This window comes from Pseudophryne corroboree, chromosome 11 (genome assembly GCF_028390025.1).
Source record: "Pseudophryne corroboree isolate aPseCor3 chromosome 11, aPseCor3.hap2, whole genome shotgun sequence".
NCBI classification, from domain to species: Eukaryota; Metazoa; Chordata; class Amphibia; order Anura; family Myobatrachidae; genus Pseudophryne; species Pseudophryne corroboree.
The window spans coordinates 354,907,224-354,919,909 of record NC_086454.1 but is presented as its reverse complement, the minus strand read 5'-3'; the positions used below and the strand labels follow the sequence as shown (position 1 = coordinate 354,919,909).

The 12,686-nt window shown below is 50.0% G+C and overlaps 1 protein-coding gene across 5 annotated transcripts in view; it reads right to left on the bottom strand.

Annotated features, from left to right (window-relative positions):
- The window catches only part of MYLK3 (myosin light chain kinase 3), a 193,671-nt gene that overhangs the window by 17,215 nt on the left and 163,770 nt on the right, over positions 1-12,686 (bottom strand). For 4 of the 5 annotated variants that reach the window (XM_063946020.1, XM_063946019.1, XM_063946016.1 and 1 more), the window contains exons 8-11: positions 7,666-7,807; positions 7,008-7,078; positions 6,802-6,930; positions 5,241-5,393 (exon numbers count right to left, since the gene is read on the bottom strand). In XM_063946020.1, coding sequence (XP_063802090.1) covers positions 5,241-5,393; positions 6,802-6,930; positions 7,008-7,078; positions 7,666-7,807 — 495 coding nt within the window. The remainder of the gene's footprint in view (positions 1-5,240; positions 5,394-6,801; positions 6,931-7,007; positions 7,079-7,665; positions 7,808-12,686) is intronic. The other variant, XM_063946018.1, reaches the window with a different exon arrangement.

Below are 12,686 nucleotides of genomic sequence, written 5' to 3'. Positions count from 1 at the left end.
CATTCGGACCATCTCCTGAAGTGTTCTCGCCTTGTCCTCTGGGAGGAACACCTTTTGAGCCACAGTATCTAGCAACATTCCCAGAAACAGGAGCCTCTGAGTAGGCTCCAGGTGGGACTTCTGTACATTGAGGATCCACCCATGGTGTGATAGAAGCTGGATAGTGCAGCCTATATGAAGCAATAAAAGCTCCCTGGATCTTGTTTTTATCAGAAGATCGTCCAGGTAAGGGACTACATTGACCCCCTGGACTCGGAGCTGGAACATCATCTCTGCCATCACCTTCATGAACACCCTCGGAGCTGTTGACAGGCCGAAGGGTAGTGCCTGGAACTGGTAGTGACCGTTCAGCAGGTCAAACCTCAGGAAGGCCTGATGAGGCGACCAAATCGGAATATGTAGATAGGCGTCTTTTATATCCAGGGAGACCATGAACTCCCATTCTTCCAGGCCCGCAATCACCGCTCGCAAGGATTCCATCTTTAACTTGAAAACCTTTAGGTAAGGGTTCAAGGATTGTAGATTCAAAATGGGCCTTACCGAACCGTTTGGTTTCGGAACCACGAAGAGGTTGGAGTAGTAACCCTTTTCCTGTTGTTGCAGCGGCACTGCAACAATGACCTGGGATTGGACCAATTTTAGGATGACCTGTTGTGGTGTTAACACGTGTATCCTCCAAAGCTGGTAAGCTCGATTTGAAAAATCGTTGGGGGGGAGCACTGTCGAACTCCAGCTTGTAGCCCTGAGAAATGGCGTCCTTGACACAGGTATGGCAGGAACTTTCCCAGATGCAGCTGAAGTGATGCAGCCGAGCTCCCACCTCGAGATCCCCTCGGGTTGGGTGGGCACCGTCAGTCTGAGGCCTTAGTGGAAGCTGAACTGGTTCTCTCCTTCTCTCGCTGGTTTTCTTGTCTTAACTCTGGTGCCTCTAGCCACGTTAGCGGCACCTCTGGCCCTAGATCTAAACCTGTTAGACCGAAAGGACTGGGTAGACGGCCCCGGGTAGGAACGCCTAGCCGGCGGAGCCCCAGAGGGGAGAAATGTGGATATCCCAGCAGTAACATTAGAAATCCACGTATCCAATTCCACCACGAAGAGCCATTCCCCCGAAAAGGGGAGAGACTCGACACTGCACTTGGAGTCTGCGTCCGCTATCTACTGACGCAACCACAAAGCCCTGCATGCCGACACTGCCATAGCAGATGTCCTAGCAGTAATATTGCCTATCTCCTTGAGATAGTCACACAGGACACGTGCAGTGTCCTGAATGTGCTTCAGGAGAGTCACCGTAGTGACCAGGGGCATATCCCCCAAGAGGCCCTCCTGAACCTAAGTAGCCCAGTAATGAATGGCATGGGTCATCCAGCAACCTGCTATGACCGGTCTTTGAGACAGACCCGCTGCTGTGTAGATAGACTTCAGTGTAGTCACTATCTTCCTATCCCCAGGGTCCTTCAGGAGCCCGGGGCCGGCAGTACCGCCTTTTTGGATAGGTGCGAGACTGATACGTCCACAGCCGGGGATTTTTCCCGGAATGTTCTGCCTTCAGGAGCACATTTATTTTTTATCTGGATTTTTCCAGGCTAACTTAATTAAGTCATCTAACTCTGTAGAATCAGGGAAAGTGACACTGGGCTTGTTCTGTGTGAAGGAAACGGACTGCTGTGACGCAGCGTCCTCTAGAGTGAGTTTTAATACATCCCGTATAGCCAAAATGAGGGGTTCAATACCCTGTGCAGACAGGGAATCCCCAGTAATATGTTCCAATTCCTCCCCCTCCTCCAGTATTTCCTCATCTGATTCAGAGAGTAAAGCATGTAACCCACGTTTTTGTGGCCCTGAATTAGAGAGAGGGCTGCTCTGCCCTTACAGCCAGATCTGCAACAGCTTGCTGCAATTGTTGAGTCTTTTGAGCATTTGCAGTGAGCTGAGATGACATATCAGACATCATGTTTTTAATGGCACCTAGGTGGTCATTCCGATTTGATCGCTAGCTGCATTCGTTCGCTGTGCAGCGATGAGGCTAAAAAACAGCACTTCTGCGCATGCGGCGCAATGTGCACGCACGATGTACTATTTCAACGAACGATGTAGTTTCACACAGGGTCTAGCGAAGCTTTTCAGTCGCACTGGTGGCCACAGAGTGATTGACATGAAGTGGGCGTTTCTGGGTGTCAACTGGCCGTTTTAAGGGAGTGTTCGGAGAAAAATGCAGGCGTGCCAGGAAAAACGCAGGCGTGGCTGGGCGAATGCAGGGCATGTTTGTGACGTCAAAACAGGAACTGAACAGTCTGAAGTGATCGCAAGCGCCGAGTAGGTTTTGAGCTACTCTGAAACTGCACCAAAAAAAATTGTAGCCGCTCTGCGATCCTTTCATTCGCACTTCTGCTAAGCTAAAATACACTCCCAGTGGGCGGCAGCATAGCGTTTGCACGGCTGATAAAAACTGCTAGCGAGCGATCAACTCGGAATGACCACCCTAGTCAGGAAGGCTGTTGACTCTCCTCCCCCACTCCCCTCACTGAGCTGTGAAGACTGACTACATTGTTCACAGGATAATGAACTAGATGTAGGAGGAGAGAATCTGGTGTGAAATACACTGCATAATTTGTGTTTTACCATGTTCACAGTAATAATAACACTTACATACACATACAAACAGACAAGTAATACAATAGCAAGCCTGCCTTTACTGTATGTGAGAGGGAGACAGAGAGAGAAGGAGACCAGCACACCCAAGCTAAACAGCCCCAGTGAGGCTGCAAGCTGATACAACACAGTATAACACCGGTATTTTGTCCTGTGTAGGACACATGATTGTGTACAATAGCGGCTCTCCCCCTTTGCTACACCCCTGTACCAGTTTCCAGCGATATTCTGAGTGTCTGGATGAGCTGTGTGTGCCTGCTGCTGCAGCTGTAAGCAGTGGAAGACGCCAAAATGCCGCTGGTCCCGCTCTGAGGAAGCTCCGCCCCCCCTTAATGGCGCAGGTGCTTCAGCTATATTTATACTGGCAAAATCTCCCAAACAGCTTAAAAACATCACACAAGTGCTAGTTTAAGTCACCGCTTGCCAGTGTCTACAGGGGGCTATAGCAGGTCCTGTATGCTTCCCCTGCGTGTCAGCCGCACCTTGAACCGGGGGACCCCCGGTTTGTACTCACCACTGTCGTCATCTTCAGGCTATTGTTAGGAGTGTGCGGCGTGCTGCGATTGTGACCGCAAAGGTGCAGTGCCCCGTTGAACAAACAACCTCTCAGGGGGCAGGTATACTGTTGCCCAAACAGCATACCGAAAATAATAAAAGTTTAAAAGAACCTGAAGAAAACTGGAGCTGCAGAGTGTGCATCCTCTCCTGAGGGCACTTTTTTCTAAACTGGCTGTGGGAGGGGCATAGAGGGGAGGAGCCAGCACACCCAGTGAAGAAATTTAAAGTGCACCGGCTCCTTTGGACCCTGTCTATATCCGATCGCACTGTGGGAGTCATTCCGACCCGATCGCACGCTGCAGTTGTTTGCAGCGGTGCGATCGGGTCTGAACTGTGCATGCGCCGCGACCGCAATGCACAGGCACGTCACTGCCCGGCAACGGGAAATGCAAGGCAGCGTGGGACCTTATGAAGAACGCAATCGCAGCGGCGATCGCAAGGTGATTGACAGCAAGAAGGCGTTTCTGGGAGTGCTGTGGAAAACGCAGGCGTGTCCAGGCGTTTGCAGGGCGGGTGTCTGACGTCAATTCCGGGACCGGACAGGCTGAAGTGATCGCAGCGGCTGAATAAGTTCAGAGCTACTCATAAACTGCACAAAATCTTTTTGCACAGCTCCCCTGCACAAACAATCGCACACTTGCACAGCTAAAATACACTCCCACATAGTTGGCGACTATCTGATTGCACAGCTGCAAAAAATAGCTACCGGGCGATCAACTCGGAATGAGGGCCTAAGTCTCCCCAATATCCCTTATGGATGCTAGAGAAAGATAAAGTGGGCGGGGATAAAGCACCAGCCAATCAGCTCCTAACTGTCATTTTTCAAACACAGCCTGTAACACGCAGCTAGGAGCTGATTGGCTGGTACTTTATGTTTCTCCACGTTATCACCCTCCAAGTATTATTCCCCCCCACTCCCACTCCCCCCACAACATCTGTTTGCCTTAATAACTACAAATTGTTCTCTTCCTGCATTTTTGTTTCAGTTCTGTAATCCGGCCCTTTTTCCAGCCCTTTACGGTAATGGTGTTTACATTAGCCTTTACCGTCACCTGAATTGGGAGAATATGTACGGTGGTACAATCATTTACTTTCAATGTTTTGGACACACATGTATTGGCACTGTTTTTGGGACAAAAAGTCGAGAGTTAAGTAAATCGATAATCACATCGAAAGGCTGATTGTAGATATGTGCACCCACCTTTAATCATCAGCTCCTACCTCCCACCTCACGTCCCTGCTCCAAAACTGGCATTAAACCCCACCAAGGGGGTCATTCCGACCCATTCGCACGCAGCTGTTCTTTGCTGCAGTGCAAACGGGTCAGAACTGCGGCAACGACGCCAGGACCGAAGAAAACGATCGTAGGCCCGACCGCAAGAAGATTGACAGCGGGAAGGAGGATCGGGGCGTCTATTCACCGTTTCCCAGGCATGGTAAGGCGAACTCAGGCGTGTCCAGGCGTTTGGAGGGCGGATGTCTGACATCACAGCTGGGACCTTCATCGCTGGATCCGTCGCACTGGGTAAGTAGGTGCAGGGTTGGTCTTGTTCTGCTCAAAACTTTTTTAGCATAGCAGGGCTGCACAAGCGTTCGCAGCCCTGCTATGCTGAAATACACTCCCCCATAGGCGACGTCAGGTTGATCGCACGAGCAGCAAAACGTTGCTACGTGCGATCAACTCGGAATGACCGCGCAAGTACTGTACAGAGCAGTGCACGGGTTCTCTCCCTTCCGGGCTGAGTAGCCCTCAGCACTGACTGTCAGAGAGCAGTGTAGGCCAGGAACCAGCCAATGGCGAGAGTTTCTGCAGGCGGGACCCAGTGGCCCCGGACCGGATCACTGCTTCAGCTGGAGGAAAGTGGGAAAAGTCAGGGCAGCAGATAAGTGTTCAGGCCTCCATTATAGCTCTGATCAGGAGTTTCGGCACCTGATATGTTAGAGAACCCTTATTTCTCTTACAGTAACGTTGCCCACTTGCAATTTTACAGGTGGAGGTTATAGTTGAATAATCATTTAGGGGAGCTTGTTACCTCTTTTCCTTGACCAAAAGTCTGGAAATAAAATCTTTGGCTTCTTCTGACACTTGAGCAAACGTCTCGGAGTCGAAGTCCCAGTTGCAGTTGACGATGTAATTCATGGTCTCCGCGTCGCTTTCTCCCAGAAATGGAGACAGGCCGCTAAGTCTAAAGACAAAGGAGTATTGTGTCGGTAAGTACAGGCATGCTATGGTCCAGAAAAGAGAAAACAACCAGAAATAAAGTGCAGGCTATCGCTTTGCTTCCAGGTTTGGACCTGGCGCGCACACGCGTCCGTCTGCTGTGGATGGCGCTCCGAGAAAGAAAATGTGAAAGAGTACCCCATAGACTACAATGTGCTAATGCCATCTTCAGGTGCTGCAGGGGCCAAGCATTCGGAGCCTGGAAAATCTGACTGATTTACCGGTTCTCTTTAAAACCTATGTGGGCTGCTTTGCGTTGGGAAATGGAGGGTCTGCGGCAAAAATGGCAGATATCTACTGCGGTCCATCCTTCTTACACACACAGCGGAGAAGTTTCCCTGGATCCCCTCCGCGTCAGGTCACTGTGCGCAACCACGGACGTCAGCATAAAGCTTTGACCTTTCGTTGGCAGTGTTAGGCTGCCATTAAACAGGAAACAAAAAGTCACCTCCGTGTAGGGAGGTTTCTCCCGGGGGGTCTCAGAGTAGCTCCGGCATGATAAATAGCAACGGAGGAACTTTATTTATCACTGTGATAAGTATCAGTACATAGGGGGTATTCAATTAAGTGCAGTTTTTTCGACGCCCGTTTTTTAATCTATTTTCACCCAGGCCGTTTCACTTTTTTTTTTTTTTTGAATCGGCATGGAGGAAAATTACTCCAAAAAAACAGGCGAAAATGCCCGCAAATTCGTAAAAAAACCACGTGCATCAGTGGCGAATTCGCCGATACACGTGGTTTTTACCAGTGCCAGATTTTTCGACCAGTCAAAAAAAAAACGGCACGGCATTGAATAGGTCGAATGTAAATTCAACCTAAAAACGGGCGAAAAGTCCGGCACTAATTGAATACCCCCCCATAATGTTGCTTACCGCACAATAATAATTAATAGATCCCTAGGACTAGATTGTTTAGTAGATATTTGTAGGCCAGACTAGAGGTGACTGCTTCCTATTGGATGTCATTAAACATAACCCTAACCCAATCCCTAACGGGCAGAGTGAATGGGCCATATGGTTCTTATCTGCCTTCAAATTCTATGTAAAATCTCTCTCTCTCTCTCTCTCTCTCTCTCTCTCTCTCTCTCTCTCCCCCTCTCCCTCACTCTCTCTCCACCTCTTTCTCCCTCTCCTTCTCTCCTGCAGCAATACAACAAATGCCTTGACTTATGCTAATGTACCCAAGTATGGCATACCCCCCAGCTGGTAACCAATTTTTTGGGTTTCCGGTGGCCCCGGAAGCCGAACCTTTGTCCACTACCTTTGTAGTTACTGTCCTTAGTAGTTCCAGTATTCTAGTTAGAAGTTTGGCAGTAAGTCTGGTGATTCACACAACAACCTTTGTAGTGAGATCCTATCCAGAGAGTGACTCACAACATGTAAGTAATGACGCCCACGCTCCACATGTCGGTAGGGAAGGACACAAAATCGTAATTCACCACTTCTGGGGCCAAAAACTCCGGCGTACCAAAATTCACCTTCAGCTTCTCTCGCGGCTTGTACCTAGAAATCACAAGTCAATAACTTCACAAGCAGACCCAACTAGTGATCAGTCTGAAGACCACAAAGAGGTCACCTACCTTCTTGCCAATCCAAAGTCAATTATCTTTATCTGGTTTCCAGTACGACTGACACACAGAATATTCTCAGGCTGAGGGATACAAAGAATGAAATACCTATGTTTCAATAACTCATATAAAACCAACTAGATTAAGGTCTTCTTAAGCATTGAAAGTTTTGGCGTTGACATTTTAGGCTCCTGTAGGCTTTCTCCTGTGTCCGTCAGTAGAGTTATGGACATGCAGGTAAGTGTGCAGTGGAAGACAAGACTTGTGCAATCATATCTCAAACAACACAAGTCCTGTAATCTCCTGACCTATATATTAGGCAAGTTTTATCTGCCCGTTTGTGTAAAGCAAGGTATCAGCTTCAGTGCCCCTATATTACACACCCCTCATTCAAATTAGAGGTGTGCTCAGACCCCAGTGTTTTTGGTTTTGGTTCTAAATCATCATTGTGTTTAGTTTTTTTGGTTTTGCAAGACCACCCCCAAAACCTGAGATTCGTTTTTTAAATCTGAGTTCCGAACTTGAGAAAAGACCCAACTTGGGACTCTGTCCACCCGGATCCCCAAAGTTTGGGTGTGTTTGGTTTTCAACAAAACTGAACCGCTCCTCTTTCATTTAAACAGACCACCAACTTACTGTATGGTATTATATAGGGCCTAACTTGCCTAACCTTGAGGTCCAGATGTAGAATGTACTGCTGGTGCAGGTAGTATATCCCTTCACAGATCTGCTTGGTGAACATTATAGCATCCAGCTCAGTGAGGTTGTAGTCATCGTCCGTTATCCTGTCAAATAATTCTCCGCCATCCAGACTGGGAAAGAAGTAACATGAAGGGAGATTACAGTGTATGTAAACCCACTATTGAACATTTATAATATTCAGCATCCTGTGTATATATTCTGTGTATTACTGAGCTACATGATATACCCCAAATAAATCAAGCCTTCAAGGGTAACTAAATATGTGCTTTCGAGGGGGTGCAGTTAATATACCGAAGGACGGGATCCCGGCGGTCGATAAACCGACGCCGGAATCCTGATCGTTCTTCCAGCGGGAAGTGGGGGGAGGATAGGTGGTTTAGGCATTAGGAGGGCGGTTAGGGTGCAGGGACAGGAAGGTTATGGTTAGGTACCAGGGAGGGAGGGTTTAGGCACTTTGAAGGGGAGGTTAGGGTGCAGGGACAGGAAGGTTAGGGTTAGGTACTGGGGAGGGAGGGTTTAGGCATTAGAGGGCGGTTAGGGTGCAGGGACGGGAAGGTTATGGTTAGGTACCAGGGAGGGAGGGTTTAGGCACTTAGAAGGGGAGGTTAGGGTGCAGGGACAGGAAGGTTAGGGTTAGGTACTGGGGAGGGAGGGTTTAGGCATTAGAGGGCGGTTAGGGTGCAGGGACGGGAAGGTTATGGTTAGGTACCAGGGAGGGAGGGTTTAGGCACTTAGAAGGGGAGGTTAGGGTGCAGGGACAGGAAGGTTAGGGTTAGGTACTGGGGAGGGAGGGTTTAGGCATTAGAGGGCGGTTAGGGTGCAGGGACGGGAAGGTTATGGTTAGGTACCAGGGAGGGAGGGTTTAGGCACTTAGAAGGGGAGGTTAGGGTGCAGGGACGGGAAGGTTATGGTTAGGTACCAGGGAGGGAGGGTTTAGGCACTTAGAAGGGGAGGTTAGGGTGCAGGGACAGGAAGGTTATGGTTAGGTACCAGGGAGGGAGAGTTTAGGCACTCAGAAGGGGAGGTTAGGGTGCAGGGACAGGAAGGTTAGGGTTAGGTACTGGGGAGGGAGGGTTTAGGCATTAGAGGGCGGTTAGGGTGCAGGGACGGGAAGGTTATGGTTAGGTACCAGGGAGGGAGAGTTTAGGCACTCAGAAGGGGAGGTTAGGGTGCAGGGACAGGAAGGTTAGGGTTAGGTACTGGGGAGGGAGGGTTTAGGCATTAGAAGGGCGGTTAGGGTGCAGGGACAGGAAGGTTATGGTTAGGTACCAGGGAGGGAGGGTTTAGGCACTTAGAAGGGAAGGTTAGGGTGCAGGGACGGGAAGGTTATGGTTAGGTACCAGGGAGGGAGGGTTTAGGCATTAGAGGGCGGTTAGGGTGCAGGGACGGGAAGGTTATGGTTAGGTACCAGGGAGGGAGGGTTTAGGCACTTAGAAGGGGAGGTTAGGGTGCAGGGACAGGAAGGTTAGGGTTAGGTACTGGGGAGGGAGGGTTTAGGCATTAGAGGGCGGTTAGGGTGCAGGGACGGGAAGGTTATGGTTAGGTACCAGGGAGGGAGGGTTTAGGCACTTAGAAGGGGAGGTTAGGGTGCAGGGACGGGAAGGTTATGGTTAGGTACCAGGGAGGGAGGGTTTAGGCACTTAGAAGGGGAGGTTAGGGTGCAGGGACAGGAAGGTTATGGTTAGGTACCAGGGAGGGAGAGTTTAGGCACTCAGAAGGGGAGGTTAGGGTGCAGGGACAGGAAGGTTAGGGTTAGGTACTGGGGAGGGAGGGTTTAGGCATTAGAGGGCGGTTAGGGTGCAGGGACGGGAAGGTTATGGTTAGGTACCAGGGAGGGAGAGTTTAGGCACTCAGAAGGGGAGGTTAGGGTGCAGGGACAGGAAGGTTAGGGTTAGGTACTGGGGAGGGAGGGTTTAGGCATTAGAAGGGCGGTTAGGGTGCAGGGACAGGAAGGTTATGGTTAGGTACCAGGGAGGGAGGGTTTAGGCACTTAGAAGGGGAGGTTAGGGTGCAGGGACGGGAAGGTTATGGTTAGGTACCAGGGAGGGAGGGTTTAGGCACTTAGAAGGGGAGGTTAGGGTGCAGGGACAGGAAGGTTATGGTTATGTACCAGGGAGGGAGGGAGGGTTTAGGCACTTAGAAGGGGAGGTTAGGGTGCAGGGACAGGAAGGTTAGTGTTAGGTACTGGGGAGGGAGGGTTTAGGCATTAGAGGGCGGTTAGGGTGCAGGGACGGGAAGGTTATGGTTAGGTACCAGGGAGGGAGGGTTTAGGCACTCGGAAAGGGGAGGTTAGGGTGCAGGGACAGGAAGGTTAGGGTTAGGTACTGGGGAGGGAGTGTTTAGGCACTTAGAAGGGGAGGTTAGGGTGCAGGGACAGGAAGGTTATGGTTAGGTACCAGGGAGGGAGGGTTTAGGCACTTAGAAGGGGAGGTTAGGGTGCAGGGACAGGAAGGTTAGAGTTAGGTACCAGGGAGGGAGGGTTTAGGCACTTAGAAGGGGAGGTTAGGGTGCAGGGACAGGAAGGTTATGGTTAGGTACTGGGGAGGGAGGGTTTAGGCACTTAGAAGGGGAGGTTAGGGTGCAGGGACGGGAAGGTTATGGTTAGGTACCAGGGAGGGAGGGTTTAGGCACTTAGAAGGGGAGGTTAGGGTGCAGGGACAGGAAGGTTATGGTTAGGTACCAGGGAGGGAGGGTTTAGGCACTTAGAAGGGGAGGTTAGGGTGCAGGGACAGGAAGGTTAGGGTTAGGTACTGGGGAGGGAGAGTTCAGGCATTAGAGGGCGGTTAGGATTAGGGTGCAGGGACAGGAAGGTTATGGTTACATACCAGGGAGGGAGGGATTAGGCACTTAGAAGGGGAGGTTAGGGTGCAGGGACAGGAAGGTTAGGGTTAGGTACTGGGGAGGGAGGGTTTAGGCATTAGAGGGCGGTTAGGGTGCAGGGACAGAAAGGTTATGGTTACATACCAGGGAGGGAGGGATTAGGCAATTAGAAGGGGTGGTTAGGGTTAGGCACCAAGTGGGGAGAGTTAGGTTTAGGCAGCGGGAAAGGGAGGTTTAGGGTTAGGCACCACCCGGGAGGATTAGGATTAGCACCACGTCAGAAGACTTACAAAATAAAGTGCATCTCTTGGATGGCATAGTCAGTTATATAGCGAAATATTATTTGGTATGCGGTTAACATTCCGCTCGTCAGGATCCTGGCTGTCTCAATACCGATGCCGGGATCCCGACGGGGGTACTATACCGATGCCGGAATACCGGCAAGGTAGGTGATTCCCACTCTATAGGTGGTCACGAAACCCATAGAGGGAGAATAGAACACCAAGCCTGCAGCGTGGTGAGGGCAGCGAGCCTGCAAGGGGCTTAGTTGCGCTCACTCCCCTGCCGGCATTCTAGCGCCCGGGATGCCGATGTCGGTATACTGACATTCGGCATCCCGTGCGGCGGGATCACATACCGATCCCTATTATTTCACTTATCACTATAATTTAGCATTATAAAAACGAAAAAAATACAATATACTGTAACTTGTAAAATCACTTAGTCTTGTTTAATAAATCTGGTTTTAGAAACACTGATTTGTTTTTAGTGATCTCAGTGCTTCAAATAGTTTTGATCTTGACTGAAGAATTTTCTAGAAATGGCTGAAGATAATGGATCACTCTAGAAAAGCCTGGCGCAGTCTATACATTTTTCAGATGAAATTGCAAATCATAGTACCGAATTTTATATCTGAAAAATTATAAAATTTTCTAGCCCATACTTTAGATATTTTTTATGTTAAAAGATTATGGGGGTCATTCCGAGCTGATCGCTCGTTAGCAGTTTTTAGCAGCCGTGCAAACGCTTTGCCGCCGCCCACTGGGAGTGTATTTTCTTTGCAGAAGTGCGAACGCTTGTGCAGCAGAGCGCCTGCAAAAACATGTTGTGCAAATCAAGACCAGCCCTGTAGTTACTCTTCGTGTGCGTTGATTCTAACGACGGAGGGCCGGCTTTTGACGTCACACACTCGCCCAGCGTTCGCCCAGCCACGCCTGCGTTTTTTCTGCCACGCCTGCGTTTTTCTAAGCACTCCCTGAAAACGGTCAGTTGACACCCAGAAACGCCCACTTCATGTCAATATTCCTGCGTTCGGCCATGCGACTGGAATCTTCGTAAGACTCTGTGCAAACCCACGATGCTCATTGTACCCGTATGACGCGCCTGCGCATTGCGGTGCATATGTATGCGCAGAAATGCTGATTTTTAGCCTGATCGCTTCGCTGCGAACAACGGCAGCTAGCGATCAACTCGGAATGACCCCCAATGACTTAATTGGTTCTGTGCACAACTGGCATAACATTTTAATAGGATTTAGCGTAATTTTGCATCAGAAATAATGATATTAATGGGGCTAAAAGAGATTCTGGAACCACGTTAACCTGCGTACAGTCATCAGGTGACAGGAAAACGAGGCTTTTCCAATCCGTTCATCAAAACTGCCCACCGAACAACTAAAGCCATCACAAGTCGGCCTTTGGCAATACATGTGGTTGCCCAATAGTCAGGGCCGTTTATTGGGGCAGGCGAGCAGTGCAACCGCACTGGGCGCCCGCCGCGGCACTAACTGTGGCTTCCTGCTTCCCCCTCCTATTTCTCCCCGAGTAACCCGCTCGGGGGGGCGGAGTTTCACGGAATGACGCAGTTGCAGCGTTATGTCACTCCGCAACCCCGTCACTCCGCGAAACTCCCCCCCCCCCCCGAGCAGAGTACAGAGGGGGATCCAAGTTAGGAAGAGGGAAGAGCGGTAATCGCCTCTGTAATTATTCTCTCTCTCTCTCTCTCTCTCAATGTGTAAAATGGGGACACCTGCCGTAATGTGTGAAATGGGGACTCTTGCCTGCCGTAGTGTGGGGATTTAATGTATCAAGGGCATTGCGGTGTGTGGCATAATATGGTGCAGGGGGCATTACTGTGTGGGGCTTAATATGGTAGCATTTTTTTTTCCTG